Consider the following 19,549-nt stretch of genomic DNA (forward strand, 5'->3'; position numbering starts at 1 on the left):
AGGTCCTGGGGAGTCCCGGGGGTCTCGGGGATTCCTGGGGATTCCCCTCTCCCGCAGGTGGGCGTGGCCTCCCCTCCCAAGCCCCGCCCCCTCCTCCCCATTGGCCACCCTACCCTCCAAGCCCCGCCTCCCTCCCTCCCTGTCACTCACGGCCCTCCCCCGCCCTCCCATTGGTTGATTCCGGGAAGGGAGGGCGGGACTTTCCCCTCTCTCTCTCTCCCTCGCTTCCGCTTCCGGTCAGGCCTCACCGTCCCCTCTCCGGTAACTTCCGGGTTTCGCCGCCGCCCCCGGCCCGGAGCGACCCCGGGACCCCAGGACCCCAGGACCCTCCAGGACCCTCCAGGACCTCCAGGACACCCCCGGACACCTCCGGGGCCACCGCGAGTCGGCCCTGCCCCCGGATCCGTGAGGAGGAGCCCCCCAATCCAGGACCCCCAAACCCAGAGCCCCCACCCAGGACCCCCAATCCAGGACCCCTCCCTCAACCCCGAGGGTCCCTCCGCACCCCAGAGCGCTCCCGGAGGGCCCCTGAGCTCAGGACCCCCCAAAAAATCCCCTCAGAGACCCCCAAAATTCCCCACTCAGAGCTCAGGACCCCCCAAAGACCCCCTAAAAGCTCAAACCCCCCAAAAATCACCCCTCAGAGCTCAGGACCCCCAAACCCCCTTAAGAGACCCCCCAAAAAAAGCTCAGCCCCTCCTCAGAGCTCAGGACCCCCAAAAAACCCCCGGACCCCCAAAATTCTTCCCCCTCCCCTCAGGACCCCCAAAAATCCCCCTTAAAGCTCAGGACCCCCCCAAAACTCAACCCCCTCAGAGCTCAGGGACCCCCAAAATCCCCCAGGACCCCCAAAACTCCCTAAAGACCCCCAAGAATTCTTTCTCCCCTTCAGGACCCCCAAAACCCCTAAACCCCTAAAGACCCCCAAAACTCACCTAGGACCCCCAAAACCCCTAAAGACCCCCTAAAATTCTTTTCCCCCAAAACCCCCTAAAAACCCCCAAAATTCTTCCCCCTCCTCTCAGGACCCCCAAAACCCCAGGACCCCCCAAAATTCTCTCTGCCCCCAAAAACCCCCTAAAAGCCTCCCAAAATTCTTTTTCCCCTTCAGGACCCCCAAAACTCCCCAGGACCCCCAAAACCCCTAAAGACCCCCAAAATTCTTTCTCCCCAAAAACCCCTAAAGACCCCCAAAACTCTTCAAGCCCCCAAAAATCCCCCAGCGCTCAGGACCCCCAAGACCCCCCAAAATTCTTTCTCCCCCAAAACCCCTAAAGACCCCCAGGACCCCCAAAATTCTTCCCCCTTCAGGACCCCAAAATCCCCTAAAAACCCCCAAACCTCCCCAGGACCCCCCAAACCCACTCCAGGACCCCCAAAATTCTTTCTCCCCTCAAAACCCCTAAAGACCCCCCAAAACCCACCCAGGCCCCCAAAACCCCAGGACCCCAAACCCCTAAAGACCCCCCAACCCCCCCCCAAATGGAGCTTCCCAAGGGAAAAGCGGGAGCTGGGAAGCTCCTGGTGACGTCACTGCTGGATTCCAAGGATGAGCTGGAGGAGGTGAGGGGATTTTTGGGAATTTTTGGGAATTTGGGGGGATTTTAGGGAATTTTGGGGGATTTGAGGGGGATTTGAGGGGATTTGAGGGGATTTGAGGGGAATTTGAGGGGATTTGAGGGGATTTGAGAGGAATTTTAGGATTTGGGAATTTGGGGATTTGAGGGATTTTGAGGAATTTTGGGGGATTTGAGGAATTTGGGGGATTTGAGGGGATTTTGAGGGAATTTTGAGGGGAATTTGGGGGAATTTTGGGGGATTTGAGGGGATTTTAGGGAAATTTTGGGGGGATTTTAGGGAATTTGAGGGGATTTGGGGGGGATTTGAGGGGATTTTAGGGAATTTTGGGGGATTTTTGGGAATTTTTGGGAATTTTGAGGGGATTTGAGGGGATTTGAGGATTTTGGGGAATTTTGGGGGGATTTGAGGGGATTTTGAGGGAATTTTGGGGGGATTTGAGGGATCTTGAGGGAATTTTGGAGGGGATTTGAGGGAATTTGGGGGACTTGAGGATTCCAGGAACCTTGGGACTTGGGGACTTTGGGGATTTTGGGACTGAGGATTTTGGGAATTTTGACTGGGAATTTTGAGGACTGGGGATTTGAGGATTGGGATCTTGGGGAATAGGATTTGGAGGATTTGAGAGTTGGGATTTTGGGGGACTTTGGATCTGAGGAATCTGAGGACTTGGGAACCTGTGATTTGAGGACTTGGGGGATTTTGAGGACTGGGGATCTTGAGACCTGGGGGATTTTGGGGATTTGGGGATTTTAGGGGTAATTTGGGGGATTTGAGGGGATTTGAGGGAATTTGATAGGATTTTGGGGGAATTTTGTGGGGATTTGAGGGGATTTTGAGGGAATTTTGAGGGGATTTGAGGGGAATTTGGGGGATTTGAGGAGATTTTGGGGGAGATTTTGGGGGATTTGAGGGGATTTGGGGGGGATTTTAGGGATTTTGTGGGGATTTTAAGGAATTTGGGGGGATTTTGGGGGGGATTTGAGGGGAATTTGGGGGGATTTTGGGGAATTTTGGGGGGAATTGAGGGGATTTTGGGGGGATTTTGAGGGGATTTTTGGGGGGATTTGGGGGAATTTGGGGCGTCTTTTGCCTCTGGAATGATCCCAGAGTTTTCCAGGATCTGGGAATGCTCCTGATCCTCGTTATTGAGGCTCTGAATCCTGGAATTCCCAGTGGGATTTTCCTCCTGGGATGATTTGGGGTCTCCCTGGGAACTGGGAGATTCCAGAGGGGAGTATGGGAAGGGGCTTCCAGAGTTTTCCAGGATCTGGGAATGCTCCTGATCCTCCTTATTGAGGCTCAGAATTCCCAGAATTCCCACTGGGATGGTTTGGGATCCCCCTGGGAGCTGTTCCAGGGGGTTGGGAATGGATTCAGGGTCATTCCCAAGATTTGGGAATGCTCCTGATCCTCGTTATTGAGGCTCCAAATTCCCTGGAATTCCCAGTGGGATTTTCCTGGGACCTTCCTGGGAGCTGTTCCAGGAGTTGGGAATGGTCTCCCAGAGCTTTCCAGGATCTGGGAATGCTCCTGATCCTCGTTATTCAGGCTCTGAATTCCCAGAATTCCCACTGGGATGGTTTGGGATCTCCCTGGGAGCTGTTCCAGGGGGGTTGGGATGGGTTCAGGGTCATTCCCAGGATCTGGGAATGCTCCTGATCCTCGTTATTGAGGCTCTGAATCCTGGAATTCCCAGAGGGATTTTCCTCCTGGGATGATTTGGGGTCTCTTGGGGAACTGGGAGATTCCAGAGGGGAGGATGGGAAGGGGCTCCCAGAGTTTTCCAGGATCTGGGAATGCTCCTGATCCACATTATTGAGGCTCAGAATTCCTGGAATTCCCAGTGGGATTTTCCTCCTGGGATGGTTTGGGGTCTCCCTGAGATTCCAGAGGGGAGGTGGGAACATTCCCAGGATCTGGGAATGCTCCTGATCCTCGTTATTGAGGCTCCAAATTCCCAGAATTCCCACTGGGATGGTTTGGGATCTCCCTGGGAGCTGTTCCACGGGGGTTGGGAATGGGTTCAGGGTCATTCCCAGGATCCAGGGATGTTCCCAGGATTCCCATCCTGGTGTCATTCCCTGTTTTCCAGAGGCTGGAGCGCTGTGTGGGGGTCCAGAATTCCCAGTGGGATGGTTTGGGATCTCCCTGGGAGCTGTTCCAGGGGGTTTGGGGATGGATTTAGGGTCATTCCCAGGATCCAGGGATGTTTCCAGGATTCCCATCCTGGTTTAATTTTGTTAATCCATGTTTTAATTCCCTGTTTTCCAGAGGCTGGAGCGCTGTGTTGGGATTGTGAATTCCCACTGGGATGGTTTGGGATCTCTCTGGGAGCTGTTCCAGGGGGTTGGGAAGGGGCTGAGGGTCATTCCCAGGATTCAGGGATGTTCCCAGGGTTCCCATCCTGGTTTAATTTTGTTAATCCATGTTTTAATCCCTGTTTTCCAGAGGCTGGAGCGCTGTGTTGGGATCGTGAATTCCCACTGGGATGGTTTGGGATCTCCCTGGGAGCTGTTCCAGGGGGTTGGGAATGGATTTAGGGTCATTCCCAGGATCCAGGGATGTTCCCAGTTTCCCATCCTGGTTTAATTCCCTGTTTTCCAGAGGCTGGAGCGCTGTGTTGGGATCGTGAATTCCCACTGGGATGGTTTGGGATCTCCCTGGGAGCTGTTCCAGGGGGATGGGGATGGGTTCAGGGTCATTCCCAGGATCCAGGGATGTTCCCAGTTTCCCATCCTGGTTTAATTTTGTTAATCCATGTTTTAATCCCCTGTTTTCCAGAGGCTGGAGCGCTGTGTTGGGATCGTGAATTCCCACTGGGATGGTTTGGGATCTCCCTGGGAGCTGTTCCAGGGGGTTTAGGGACGTTCCCAGGATCCAGGGATGTTCCCAGGATTCCCATCCTGGTGTCATTCCCTGTTTTCCAGAGGCTGGAGCGCTGTGTTGGGATCGTCACCTCCCTCACCTGCGGCCTCTCGGACAGGGAGGCCAACGATGCCCTCAATGCACACGTGAGATGAGTGGGAATGGGAATGTGGGAATGGGAATGGGAATGTGGGAATGGGAATGTGGGAATGGGAATGTGGGAATGTGGGGATGGGAATGTGGGAATGGGAATGGGGGAATGGGAATGGGGGAATGTGGGAATGGGAATGGGAATGGGAATGTGGGAATGGGAATGGGATGGAAATGGGAATGGGAATGAGATGGGAATGGGAATGGGATGGAAATGGGAATGGGAATGTGGGAATGTGGGAATGGGAATGGGAATGGGAATGGGAATGGGATGGAAATGGGAATGGGAATGTGGGAATGGGAATGGGATGGAAATGGGAATGGGAATGAGATGGGAATGGGAATGGGATGGAAATGGGAATGGGAATGTGGGAATGGGGATGGGAATGGGAATGGGGGAATGGGGATGGGAAGGGGAATGGGGATGGGAATGGGAATGTGGGAATGGGGGGATGGGGGAATGGGAATGGAATGGGATGGGAATGTGGGAATGGGAATGGGGGAATGGGGGGAATGGGAATGTGGGGATGGGAATGGGGGAATGGGGGATGGGAATGGGGGAATGGGAATGTGGGAATGGGGGAATGGGAATGTGGGAATGGGAATGTGGGAATGGGGGAATGGGGATGTGGGAATGGGGATGTGGGAATGGGAATGGGAATGGGGGAATGAGAATGTGGGAATGGGGGAATGGGAATGGGGGAATGGGGATGTGGGAATGGGAATGGGGGAATGGGAATGGGAATGGGGGAATGGGATGGGAATGGGGAATGGGGATGTGGGAATGGGAATGGGATGGGAATGGGAATGGGAATGGGAATGTGGGAATGTGGGAATGGGGATGGGAATGGGGAATGGGGTGGGAATGGGATGGGAATGGGAATGGGATGGGAATGTGGGGATGGGGGAATGGGAATGGGGAATGGGGAATGGGAATGGGGATGGGAATGGGAATGTGGGAATGTGGGAATGGGGTGGGAATGGGGGAATGGGGGGAATGGGGGATGTGGGAATGGGGTGGGAATGGGGTGGGAATGGGGGGATGTGGGAATGGGAATGTGGGAATGGGGGGATGGGGTGGGAACAGGGAAGTGGGAGCAGGGAAGAGGTGTGGGATGTGGGAACAGAGAAGAAGAACAGGGAAGTGGGAACTGGGAACAGGGGTGGGAACTGGGAAGAGGGAAGAAGAACAGGGAAGAGAAATAGGGAAGTGGGAACAGGGAATAGGGAAGAGGGAAGAGGAACAGGGAACTGGGAACTGGGAATAGGGAAGAGGGAAGAGGAACAGGGAACTGGGAACTGAGAAGAGGTGTGGGATGTGGGAATAGGGAATGGGGAGCAAAGAACTGGGAATAGGGAAGAAGAACAGGGAAGTGGGAACAGGGAACTGGGAAGAGGTGTTGGGATGTGGGAATAGGGAACTGGGAGCAAGGAACAGTGAACTGGGAATAGGGAATAGGGAAGAGGAACAGGGATCTGGGAACAGGGAAGTGGCATCTGGGAACAGGTGTGGGAACTGGGAACTGGGAATAGGGAAGGGGATCTGGGAACAGGGAAGAGGAACAGGGAAATGGGAACAGTGAAGTGGGAACAGATGTGGGAACAGGGAATAGGGAGTGGGAAGAGGGAAGTGGGAATAGGGAACAGGGAATAGGGAATAGGGAGTGGGAAGAGGGAAGAGGAATAGGGAAGAGGAATAGGGAAGTGGGAATAGGGAACATTCCCTGGTGTCCCTTGGATCCCCTGGAACCCCCCCTGGAAGGGGAAGTGGGAACAGGGAAGAGGAAGAGGGAAGTGGGAAGAGGGAATAGGGAATAGGGAAGATGTGTGGGAACTGGGAACAAGGAACTGGGAATAGGGAATAGGGAAGATGTGTGGGAACTGGGAACAAGGAACTGGGAATAGGGAATAGGAACAGGGAAGAGGGAATAGGGAAGTGGGAACAGGGAACTGGGAACAGGGAAGAAGAACAGGGAACTGGGAAGAGGGGAGTGGGAATAGGGAAGAGGAATAGGGAACTGGGAACAGGGAATAGGAAAGTGGGAATAGGGAAGGGGAACTGGGAATAGAGAAGAGGAACAGGGAAGTGGGAGCAGGGAATAGGGAGTGGGAACTGGGAATAGGGAACAGGGAAGAGGAAGAGGGAAGTGGGAACAGGGAATAGGGAAGTGGGAACAGGGAAGTGGGAACAGGGAAATGGTAACTGGGAACAGGGAATAGGGAAGAGAAAGAGGGAATTGGGAACAGGGAAGAGGAAGAGGGAAGTGGGAACAGGGAATAGGGAAGGGGAACTGGGAATAGGGAAGAGGAAAGTGGGAACAGGGAATAGGGAGTGGGAACTGGGAATAGGAAAGTGGGAATAGGGAGCATTCCCTGGTGTCCCCTGGATCCCCTGGAACCCCCCCCTGTCTCCCCCAGATCTGCAAGGGGACCCCCCAGCACGAGGAGATTTGCCTGGGGCTCTTCACCCTGGTGCTGACAGAGCCCTCCCAGGCACAGAAGGTGAGGAATCCCGGGAAAAAACACCGGGAATTCACCCCCATTCCCCATCCTGGGGGGTTTTCCTGCCTGGAATTCCCTGCTGGAAAAACTCCAGAGGGGAAAATTCCAGACCTGGGGGTTGGGAACGTTCCGGGTGTGGAGCTGTGGGAAAAGCAGCTCAGGCTCCTTCCCATCCTGGGAATTCCTTGGATTTTCCACAGGGAAAATCCCCAAATTTTCAAGGAATTCCCACCCCCTTTCCCATTTTTTTTTGGGTTTTTTTTTCCTTGGATTTGGGAGACTTGGAATGTTGTTTTTCTTTCTTTTTTTTGTGTGTATTTTTAATTTCTTGGGGAATCATCACCATTCCCAGAGGAAAAAAAATGGGATTTCCCAGAGCTCCCCATTCCAGCAGATCCTGGATTGGATTGGGAATCAACCCCCTCATTCCAAGCCTCTGGAATTCCCTCCTGGAAGCACAACCTGCTTTTCCCAGGGAGGGGGAAAATCTTCAGGCCTGGATTTGTGGGGATCAGGTTTGTTTTCCATGGATAAAAGAGCATGGAATAAACCTTGGGAATGGCTCCAGGGGCAGCAAATCCAGCTGGGAAAACTTTCCTGGCTCATTCCTTTTTTTTTTCCATGGATTTCCCTTTGGAAAAAGGGATCCCTCTGGAAAAAGATCCCAAAAATCTGCTTAGAGATCCCAAAAATCTGCTCAGAGATCCCAAAAATCTGCTCAGGGATCCCAAAAATCTGCTCAGAGATCCCAAAAATCTGCTCAGAGATCCCAAAAATCTGCTCAGGGACCCCAAAAATCTTCTCAGGGACCCCAAAAATCTGCTCTGAGAACCCAAAAATCTGCTCAGGGACCCCAAAAATCTGCTCAGAGATCCCAAAATCTGCTTAGGGACCCCAAAAATCTTCACAGGGACCCCAAAAATCTCCTCAGGGACCCCAAAAATCAGCTCAGAGACCCCAAAATCTTCACAGGGACCCCAAAAATCTTCACAGAGACCCCAAAAATCTTCACAGAGACCCCAAAAATCTGCTCAGAGACCCCAAAAATCTGCTCAGAGACCCCAAAAATCTTCACAGAGACCCCAAAAATCTTCACAGGGACCCCAAAAATCTGCTCAGAGACCCCAAAACCTTCACAGGGACCCCAAAAATCTGCTCAGAGACCCCAAAAATCTTCACAGGGACCCCAAAAATCCTCACAGGGACCCCAAAATCTGCTCAGAGATCCCAAAAATCTGCTCAGAGATCCCAAAAATCTGCTCAGGGACCCCAAAAATCTTCTCAGGGACCCCAAAAATGTGCTCTGAGATCCCAAAAATCTGCTCAGAGACCCCCAAAAAACCTCAACCCTCCCCCCAAATCTTCACAGGGACCCCAAAAATCTTCTCAGAGACCCAAAAATCTTCTCAGGGACCCCAAAAATCTTCTCAGAGATCCCAAAATCTGCTCAGAGATCCCAAAAATCTGCTCAGGGACCCCAAAAATCTTCACAGGGACCCCAAAAATCTTCACAGAGACCCCAAAAATCTGCTCAGAGACCCCAAAAATCTTCACAGAGACCCCAAAAATCTTCACAGGGACCCCAAAAATCTGCTCAGAGACCCCAAAAATCTTCACAGGGACCCCAAAAATCTTCACAGGGACCCCAAAAATCCTCACAGAGACCCCAAAAATCCTCACAGGGACCCCAAAAATCTTCTCAGAGACCCCAAAAATCTTCCCAGGAGCCTCCCTGGGATGATCCCAAACTCCTTTCCCCTCCTCCCAAAAATTCCAGGTTTGTTTTCCTTCCCTTTCCCTTCATTTAAAAACTCATTAATCACTTTTTGTTGTTAATTAAATTTTGTTGTTAATTAAAACACCCCTCCCAGGGCAGGAGGAGCCTCTGGATTGTGCCAGCCCGGCAGAAATCCCGGAATTCTGGCTCTCCCCCCTCATTCCTGGTGGGAATTTTCCCTCTGCCAGGGGGGTTTTATTCCTGGGGTTTAATTTTTTTCCCAATTTAATTTCCCAATTTAATTTTTGGAAAAAAAAAAATCCCTTAAATCAACACAAACAGCCCCAAAATTCCCCCATTTTTCAGGATCCTGGGTTTTTTTTAAAGTTTGGTTTTCCTGGGAATTCTGGGGGTGCTGGATGGGTTTATTCCTGGTTTTTTTTTGGTTTTCCTGGGAATTCTGGGGGTGCTGGATGGGTTTATTCCTGGTTTTTTTGGGTTTTTTTTCCCCCAGATTGGAGGGGATGTGAGAAAAGGGGGGAATTCCCTTGGGAATGGGGGGAGAGTTTTTCCCATTTTCCACCCCATTTTCCATGCTGGATTTTCCCATTTCCCCCCCCTTTTCCAGCCTATTTTTCCCATTTCCCCACCCCCTTTTCCAACCTTTTTTCCCCATTCTCCCCCCCCCTTTTCCAGCCTTTTTTTCCCATTTTCCACCCCCTTTTCCAGGCTGGTTTTCCCTTTTTCCTGTCACCATTTCCATGACCTTCTCCATGATGGTTTTCCCTGTTTTCCATGCCCTTTTCCAGACTTTTTTCCCCATTTCCCCCCCTCTTTTCCAGACTTTTTTTCCCATTTTCCACCCCCTTTTCCAGCCTTTTTTTCCCATTTCTCCCCCCATTCCAGCCTATTTTCCCCATTTCCCCCATTCCAGCCTATTTTTCCCCATTTCCCCCCCTCTTTTCCAGACTTTTTTCCCCTTCTCCCCCCCCTTTTCCAGGCTGGTTTTCCCCTGTTTTCTCCATCCTTTTCCAGTCTGTTTTTTCCCATTTTCCCCCCCCTTTTCCATGCTGATTTTCCCATTCTCCACCCCCTTTTCCAGACTTTTTTTCCCATTTCCCCCCCCCCTTTTCCAGACTATTTTTCCCATTCTCCATCCCCTTTTCCAGGCTCTTTCCCCTTGTTTCCCCCCCCTTTTCCAGCCTTTTTTCCCATTCTCCCCCACCTTTTCCAGCCTTTTTCCCATTCCCCCTTTTCCAACCTTTTTTTCCCACTCCCCCCCCATTTTCCAGACTATTTTTTCCCATTCTCCACACCCTTTTCCAGACTTTTTTCCCCTGTTTTCCATGCCCTTTTCCAGCCTTTTTTTCCCATTTCCCCCCTTTTCCAGCCTATTTTTCCCATTCTCCCCCCTTTTCCAGCCTATTTTTTCCCATTTCCCCCCCCCTTTTCCAGACTTCTTTTCCCATTTTCCACCCCCTTTTCCAGGTTGGTTTTCCCTTTTTTCTGTAACCATTTTCCATGACCTTCTCCATGATGATTTTCCCTGTTTTCCCCCCCCTTTTCCAGACTATTTTTTCCCATTTTCCCTGCCCTTTTCCACGCCTTTTCCCAGGTTGGTTCTTCCCTTTTTCTGTAACCATTTTCCATGGCCTTCTCCATGATGATTTTCCCCTGTTTTCCCCCTTTTCAGACTATTTTTCCCATTTGTCCCTGCCCTTTCCAGCCTTTGTTTCCCATTCCCACCTTTTCGAGGCTGGTTGCCCTCCCCCTTTTTCCAGCCTTTTTTCCCCACTCTCCCCCTGCTTTTCCATGCTGGATTTTCCCATTCCCCCCCCTCCTTTTCCAGCCTATTTTTTCCCACTCCCCCCCCCTTTTCCAGCCTGGTTTTTCCCATCCCCCCCTCCTTTTCCAGTGTTTTATTCCCACTTTCCCTGCCCTTTTCCCGCAGTGCTACCGGGACCTGGCCCTGGTGAGCCGGGATGGGATGAACATCGTGCTCAACAAGATCAACCACATCCTGATGGAGAAGTATCCAAAGCTGCAGGACACCTGTCGGACACAGGTCAGGGAAAAACGGGAATCTTCTCCTCAGGGAATTGGGGAATGGGGCTGGGAATGGCTGTGGGAGTTGGGGGCACCCTTGGGAATGGGAATTTTGGGGTGAGGGGGGGGGAATGGAGGGGCTGATCCTGAATCCCTGCCTGGATCCAATCCCAAATCGCTGTCTGGATCCAATCCCAAATCCCTGCTGGATCCAATCCTGAATCCTGGCTCGACTCTGATCCCAAATCCCTGCCTGGATCTGATCCCAAATCCCTGCCTGGATCCAATCCCAAATCCTGGATCCAATCCCAAATCCCTACCTGCTCTGATCCCAAATCCCTGCCTGGATCCAATCCCAAATCCCTGCCTGGATCTGATCCCAAATCCCTGCCTGGATCTGATCCCAAATCCCTGCCTGGATCCAATCCCAAATCCCTGCTGGCTCTGATCCCAAATCCCTGCCTGGATCTGATCCCAAATCCCTACCTGCGTCTGATCCCAAATCCCCTGCCTGGATCCAATCCCAATCCCTGCCTGGATCTGATCCCAAATCCTGCCTGATCTGATCCCAATCCCTGCCTGGATCCAATCCCAAATCCCTGCCTGCTCTGATCCCAAATCCCTGCCTGGATCTGATCCCAAATCCCTGCCTGGATCTGATCCCGAATCCCTGCCTGGATCCAATCCCAAATCCCCCATTCTTGCTCTGATCCCGAATCCCTGCCTGCTCTGATCCCAAATCCCTGCCTGGATCTGATCCCAAATCCCTGCCTGCTCTGATCCCAAATCCCTGCCTGGATCCAATCCCAAATCCCTGCCTGGATCCAATCCCAAACCCCTGCTGGATCCAATCCCAAATCCCTGCCTGCTCTGATCCCAAATCCCTGCCTGGATCCAATCCCAAATCCCTGCCTGCTCTGATCCCAAATCCCTGCCTGGATCTGATCCCAAATCCCTGCCTGGATCCAATCCCAAATCCCTGCCTGGATCCAATCCCAAATCCCTGCCTGGATCAATCCGAATCCCTGCCTGCTCTGATCCCAAATCCCTGCCTGGATCTGATCCCAAATCCCTGCCTGGATCCAATCCCAAATCCCTGCCTGGATCCAATCCCGAATCCCTGCCTGCTCTGATCCCAAATCCCTGCCTGGATCCAATCCCAAATCCCTGCCTGGATCCAATCCCAAATCCCTGCCTGGATCCAATCCCAAATCCCTGCCTGCTCTGATCCCAAATCCCTGCCTGGATCTGATCCCAAATCCCCCATTCCAGCTGGTGTGGCTGCTCCGGGAGCTGGTGAAGAGCGGAGTGTTGGGAGCCGACGGGGTCTGCATGACCTTCATGAAGCAGATCGCGGGTGAGGCACCGGGAATGCACCCGGATACACCAGGATACACTGGGATACACCGGGAATGCACCCAGATATGCTGGGAATGCACCGGGATACACCGGGATACACTGGGATACACCGGGAATGCACCGGGATACACTGGGATACACCGGGAATGCACCCGGATACACCAGGATACACTGGGATACACCGGGAATGCACCGGGATACACTGGGATACACCGGGAATGCACCCGGATACACCGGGAATGCACCCGGATACACCGGGATACAGCGGGAATGCACCGGGAATGCATTGGGATCACACCTGGATACACTGGGATACACTGGGAATGCACCCGGATACACCGGGAATGCACCAGGAATGCACCCGGATACACCGGGAATGCACCTGGATATGCCGGGAATGCACCGGGATACACCGGGATACACTGGGATACACTGGGAATGCACCTGGATATACTGGGATTGCACTGGGATTACCCTGGGATACACCAGGATTGCACCTGGATGCATCGGGATACACTGGGATCACACTGGGATACACTGGGAATGCACTGGGATACACCAGGAATGCACTGGGATACACTGGGATACACCAGGATACACTGGGATACACTGGGATCACACTGGGATACACTGGGATCGCACTGGGATACACTGGGATACACTGGGATCACACTGGGATGCACTGGGATACACTGGGATAACACTGGGATACACTGGGATTGCACTGGGATACATTGGGATACACTGGGATACACTGGGATCACACTGGGATACACTGGGATACACTGGGATCACACCTGGATACACTGGGATACACCAGGAATGCACTGGGATACACTGGGATACACCAGGATCACACCTGGATACACTGGGATTGCACTGGGATTACCCTGGGATACACCAGGATTGCACCCGGATGCTCCGGGATACACTGGGATACACTGGGGTACTGGGAGCACTAGGAACACTGGGATCACGACTGGGATACACTGGGATACTACTGGGGATCACACTGGGATGTCGCACTGGGATACACTAGAGATACACTGGGATACACATGGGATTGCACTGGGATACATTAGGATACACTGGGATACACTGGGATCACACTGGGATACACTGGGATACACTGGGATCACACCTGGATACACTGGGATACACCAGGAATGCACTGGATACTGGGACACCCAGGATCACACCTGGATACACTGGGATTGCACTGGGATTACCTGAGAGTTTGGGATTGCACCCGGATGCTCGGGATACACTGGGATACACTGGGAGTACACAGGATACGCTACTGGGATGGCCACTGGGAGCCACTGGGATCACACTGGGATCACACTGGGATACACTGGGATCGCACTGGGATACACTGGGGTACACCGGGATACACTGGGAATGCACCTGGATACACTAGGATTGCACTGGGATACACCAGGATCACACTGGGATCACACTGGGATACACTGGGATCACACTGGGATACACTGGGATCACACTGGGATCACACTGGGATCACACTGGGATTGCACTGGGATACACTGGGATCGCACTGGGATACACCGGGGTAACACTGGGATACACTGGGATACACTGGGATACACCAGGATCCCAAAATCCCAGAGCTCTCCCCCCATCCCGTGGCTTTTCCAGGCGGGGACGTGACAGCCAAAAACATCTGGCTGGCTGAGAACGTCCTGGAGATCCTGACCGAGCAAAGGTACGGAAAGAGGGATCATCCCATCCCATCATTCCCATCATTCCATCATTCCCATCATTCCCATCCCATCCCATCCTTTCCATCCCATCCCATCCCATTCCATCATTCCATCCCATCCCATCATTCCCATCCCATCCCATCATTCCATCCCATCCCATCCCATCATTCCCATCCCAACCCATCCATCAAATCCCACAAATCCCTGCCCTTCCCGATTCCCACTGATTGATTCCATGTGGGAATTGCCTGAGGTTGGGATTGGGGTCCTTCCCAACCCATCCCACCATCCCAGGATCCCATAAATCCCCTCCCTATCCCAATTCCCATTATTATCCCACTCCAGCCCACAATTCCCGTTGGGAATTCCCTCTGGAATTGTCTCCCTACAGGGATTGGGTGCTGAAGAGCATCTGCAGGTGGACCCAGATGAGCTTTGGGGTCCCTCCCAACCCCATCCCACCATCCCAGGATCCCATAAATCCCTTCCTTGTCCCATCCCACCTCATTTATCCCACCCAGCCCACAATTCCCATTGGGAATTCCCTCTGGAATTGTCCCCCCACAGGGATTGGGTGCTGAAGAGCAGCCTGCAAGTTGAACCAGGACCCCAAAGTGTCCATCCCACCATCCCAGGATCCCATAAATCCCTTCCCTGTCCCGTCCCACCTCATTTATCCCACCCAGCCCACAATTCCCGTTGGGAATTCCCTCTGGAATTGTGTCCTGGCAGGGATTGGGTGCTGAAGAGCAGCCTGCTGGTGGCCCCAGATGAGCTTTGGGCTCCATCCCATGATCCCACCATCCCATAAATCCCCTCCTTGTCCCATCCCACCTCATTTATCCCACCCAGCCCACAATTCCCGTTGGGAATTCCCTCTGGAATTGTGTCCTGGCAGGGATTGGGTGCTGAAGAGCAGCCTGGAAGTTGAACCAGGACCCCAAAGTGTCCCTCCCAACCCCATCCCACCATCCCAGGATCCCATAAATCCCCTCCCTATCCCAATTCCCATTATTATCCCACTCCAGCCCACAATTCCCATTGGGAATTCCCTCTGGAATTGTCTCCCTACAGGGAGTGGGTGCTGAAGAGCAGCCTGGAAGTTGAACCAGGACCCCAAAGTGTCCCTCCCAATCCCATCCCACCCCATCCCAGGATCCCATAAATCCCTTCCCCATCCCAATTCCCGCTGATTATCCCACTCCAGCCCACAATTCCCATTGGGAATTCCCTCTGGAATTGTCTCCCTACAGGGAGTGGGTGCTGAAGAGCAGCCTGGAAGTTGAACCAGGACCCCAAAGTGTCCCTCCCAACCCCATCCCACCATCCCAGGATCCCATAAATCCCTTCCTTGTCCCATCCCACCTCATTTATCCCACCCAGGCTGTGATTCCTGTTGGGAATTCCCTCTGGAATTGTCTCCCTGCAGGGAATTCCCTCTGGAATTGTCTCCTGGCAGGGAGTGGGTGCTGAGGAGCATCTGCTGGTGGAACCAGGACCCCAAAGTGTCCATCCCACCATCCCAGGATCCCATAAATCCCCTCCTTGTCCCGTCCCACCTCATTTATCCCACTCCAGCCCACAATTCCCGTTGGGAATTCCCTCTGGAATTGTCTCTCCCCAGGGATTGGGTGCTGAAGAGCAGCCTGCTGGTGGCCATGGCCGTTTACACCTACCTGAGGCTGCTGGTGGATCACCACGGCACCCCCCAGCTCCAGGGGCTGCGCCAGAAGGAGGTGGAGTTCTGCATCTCCCTGCTCCGGGAACGGGTGAGAAACCGGGAAAGAATTCCCAATTTTCCCCCAGGGAGGTGGAATTCTGCATCTCCCTGCTCCGGGAACGGGTGAGAAACCGGGAAAACCGGGAAAGAATTCCCAATTTTCCCTCAGGGAGGTGGATTCTGCATCTCCCTGCTCTGGGAATGGGTGTAAATGTTAAAAAACCAGGAAAGAATTCCCAATTTTCCCCCAGGGAGGTGGAATTCTGCATCTCCCTGCTCCAGGAAAACCAGGAAAGAATTCCCAATTTTCCCCCAGGGAGGTGAATTTTGCATCTCCCTGCTCTGGGAATGGGTGTAAATGTTAAAAAAACCAGGAAAGAATTCCCAATTTTCCCCCAGGGAGGTGAATTTTGCATCTCCCTGCTCCGGGAAGGGTGAGAAACCTGGAAAGGAAAGAATTCCCTCGGAGGAAACCTGGACTGGGAAAGAATTCCCAATTTTCCCCAGGGAGGTGGAATTCTGCATCTCCCTGCTCCGGAACGGGTAGAAACCGGGAAAAACCGGAAAGAATTCCCAATTTTCCCCAGGAGAGGTGGAATTTTGCATCTCCCTGCTCTGGGAATGGGTGTAAATGTTAAAAAACCGGGAAAGAATTCCCAATTTTCCCCCAGGGAGGTGGAATTTTGCATCTCCCTGCTCTGGGAACGGGTGAGAAACCTGGAAAACCAGGAAAGAATTCCCAATTTTCCCCCAGGGAGGTGGAATTCTGCATCTCCCTGCTCCAGGAAAACCAGGAAAGAATTCCCAGTTTTCCCCCAGGGAGGTGGATTTTGCATCTCCCTGCTCAAGGATTGGGTGTAAATGTTAAAAAACTGGGAAAGAATTCCCAATTTTCCCCCAGGAAGTGATGGAATGGTTGGAAAACCCTCCTGGATCCTTCAAAATCCCACCCTAATCCCAAATTTGGGGCTGAATCCCCCCCCAAAATCCCTCATTCCCAACTTTCCCAAGATCCTGGAAATGTGGGGGAGAGGAGAGAGGGAAAAACTGGGATATTTCAGGGCTGATTTTCCCTCTGGAAAAGGGGGAACATTCCCAAATTTCTCTTTATTTCCTGCTTTTTTCCCTGTGTTCCTTAATCCCAGGGGGATTTTGGGAATGCCAGGATCAGGAATAAACCATGGGAATGAAAAAACTTCTCCTCCCTCTCCTTCTCCTCCCTTCAGATGACCAAAAAACCAGGAATATTTTGATTTTTCCTTATTTTTTTCCCTGTGTTCCTTAATCCCAGGGGGGTTGGGAATGCCAGGATCAGGAATAAACCATGGGAATGACAAAACTTCTCCTCCCTCTCCTTCTCCTCCTTTCAGATGCCCAAAAAATTCCAGGGGTGGGAGTGGGAATTCCAGGGGTGGGAGTGGGAATTCCAGGGGTGAGAGTGGGAATGATGACCAAAAAAACCAGGAATATTTTTATTTTTCCCTATTTTTTCCCTGTGTTCCTTAATCCCAGGGGGGGTTGGGAATGCCAGGATCAGGAATAAACCATGGGAATGGCAAAACTTCTCCTCCCCCTCCTTCTCCTCCTTTCAGATGCCCAAAAAATTCCAGGGGTGGGAGAGGGAATTCCAGGGGTAGGAGAGGGAATGATGACCAAAAAACCAGGAATATTTTGATTTTTCCTTATTTTTTTTCCCTGTGTTGGGAATGCCAGGATCAGGAATAAACCATGGGAATGAAAAACTTCTCCTCCCTCTCCTTCTCCTCCTTTCAGATGCCCAAAAAAATGGGAATATTTTGATTTTTCCTTATTTTTTTCCCTGTGTTCCTTAATCCCAGGGGGATTTTGGGAATGCCAGGATCAGGAATAAACCATGGGAATGGAAAAACTTCTCCTCCCTCTCCTTTTCCTCCTTTCAGATGACCAAAAAACCGGGAATATTTTGATTTTTCCCTTATTTTTTTTCCCTGTGTTGGGAATGCCAGGATCAGGAATAAACCATGGGAATGGAAAATCTCCTCCTCCCCCTCCTTCTCCTCCTTTCAGATGCCCAAAAAACCGGGAATATTTTGATTTTTCCCTGGTTTTTTCCATTCCCAGTTCATGGATTGCTTCATGATCGGCCGGGATCTGGTGCGGCTGCTCCAGAACGTGGCGCGGATCCCGGAATTCGAGCAGCTCTGGAAGGACATCCTGCACAACCCCCAGGTGCTCAGCCCCCAATTTACAGGTAATTCCCACCAAATCCCTCTTTTTTTATCCTTTTCCATGGATTTTTCAGGTGCTCAGCCCCCAATTTACAGGTAATTCCCACCCCATCCCGCTTTTTTTATCCTTTTCCATGGATTTTTCAGGTGCTCAGCCCCCAATTTACAGGTAATTCCCACCAAATCCCTCTTTTTATCCTTTTCCATGGATTTTCAGGTGCTCAGCCCCCAATTTACGGGTAATTCCCACCAAATCCCTCTTTTTTTATCCTTTTCCATGGATTTTTCAGGTGCTCAGCCCCCAATTTACAGGGAATTTCCCACCAAATCCCTCTTTTTTTATCCTTTTCCATGGATTTTTCAGGTGCTCAGCCCCCAATTTACGGGTAATTCCCACCAAATCCCTCTTTTTTTATCCTTTTCCATGGATTTTTCAGCTGCTCAGCCCCCAATTTACGGGTAATTCCCACCAAATCCCTCTTTTTTTATCCTTTTCCATGGATTTTTCAGGTGCTCAGCCCCCAATTTACAGGGAATTCCCACCCCAATCCCTCTTTTTTTATCCTTTTCCATGGATTTTTCAGGTGCTCAGCCCCCAATTTACGGGTAATTCCCACCCCATCCCTCTTTTTTTATCCTTTTCCATGGATTTTTCAGGTGCTCAGCCCCCAATTTACGGGTAATTCCCACCCCATCCCTCTTTTTTTATCCTTTTCCATGGATTTTTCAGGTGCTCAGCCCCCAATTTACAGGGAATTCCCACCAAATCCCTCTTTTTTTATCCTTTTCCATGGATTTTTCAGGTGCTCAGCCCCCAATTTACAGGGAATTTCCCACCCCATCCCTCTTTTTTTATCCTTTTCCATGGATTTTTCAGGTGCTCAGCCCCCAATTTACAGGGAATTCCCACCCAATCCCTCTTTTTTTATCCTTTTCCATGGATTTTTCAGGTGCTCAGCCCCCAATTTACAGGTAATTCCCACCAAATCCCTCTTTTTTATCCTTTTCCATGGATTTTCAGGTGCTCAGCCCCCAATTTACAGGTAATTCCCACCAAATCCCTCTTTTTATCCTTTTCCATGGATTTTTCAGGTGCTCAGCCCCCAATTTACAGGTAATTCCCACCAAATCCCTCTTTTTATCCTTTTCCATGGATTTTCAGGTGCTCAGCCCCCAATTTACAGGTAATTCCCACCCCAATCCCTCTTTTATCCTTTTCCATGGATTTTCAGGTGCTCAGCCCCCAATTTACAGGTAATTCCCACCAATCCCTCTTTTTATCCTTTTCCATGGATTTTTCAGGTGCTCAGCCCCCAATTTACAGGGAATTCCCACCAAATCCCTCTTTTTTTATCCTTTTCCATGGATTTTTCAGGTGCTCAGCCCCCAATTTACGGGTAATTCCCACCAAATCCCGCTTTTTTTATCCTTTTCCATGGATTTTCAGGTGCTCAGCCCCAATTTACGGGTAATTCCCACCAAATCCCTCTTTTTATCCTTTTCCATGGATTTTCAGGTGCTCAGCCCCCAATTTACAGGGAATTCCCACCAAATCCCGCTTTTTTTATCCTTTTCCATGGATTTTTCAGGTGCTCAGCACCCAATTTACGGGTAATTCCCACCCCATCCCTCTTTTTTTATCCTTTTCCATGGATTTTTCAGGTGCTCAGCCCCAATTTAC

General features: G+C 51.5%; 1 protein-coding gene across 50 annotated transcripts; it reads left to right on the forward strand.

Moving 5' to 3' along the window:
- The first annotated feature begins 1,459 nt into the window (after window positions 1-1,459).
- On the forward strand, window positions 1,460-19,527 carry LOC126649960 (integrator complex subunit 3-like). Of its 50 annotated transcripts, XM_050334358.1 has the most exons (13): window positions 1,460-1,563; window positions 4,509-4,592; window positions 7,015-7,098; window positions 10,767-10,880; window positions 12,134-12,218; window positions 13,877-13,943; window positions 15,566-15,710; window positions 17,762-17,869; window positions 18,086-18,232; window positions 18,306-18,378; window positions 18,599-18,818; window positions 19,171-19,265; window positions 19,407-19,527. In XM_050334358.1, exons 1-13 carry the CDS (start codon window positions 1,483-1,485, stop codon window positions 19,481-19,483), a joined length of 1,380 nt encoding a protein of 459 aa, XP_050190315.1. In that variant the 5' UTR covers window positions 1,460-1,482; the 3' UTR covers window positions 19,484-19,527. The 50 variants fall into 50 exon arrangements, 42 of the variants coding, with proteins under 42 accessions (XP_050190315.1, XP_050190311.1, XP_050190313.1 ...); XM_050334354.1 differs by lacking the exon at window positions 18,306-18,378 and having other exon boundaries at window positions 18,086-18,254; window positions 18,401-18,818; XM_050334356.1 differs by lacking the exon at window positions 18,306-18,378 and having other exon boundaries at window positions 18,379-18,818.
- Window positions 19,528-19,549: the final 22 nt, after the last annotated feature.

The sequence above is a fragment of the Myiozetetes cayanensis genome, unplaced genomic scaffold, assembly GCF_022539395.1.
Source record: "Myiozetetes cayanensis isolate MyiCay16 unplaced genomic scaffold, myiCay2020 scf525, whole genome shotgun sequence".
Taxonomy (NCBI): Eukaryota; Metazoa; Chordata; class Aves; order Passeriformes; family Tyrannidae; genus Myiozetetes; species Myiozetetes cayanensis.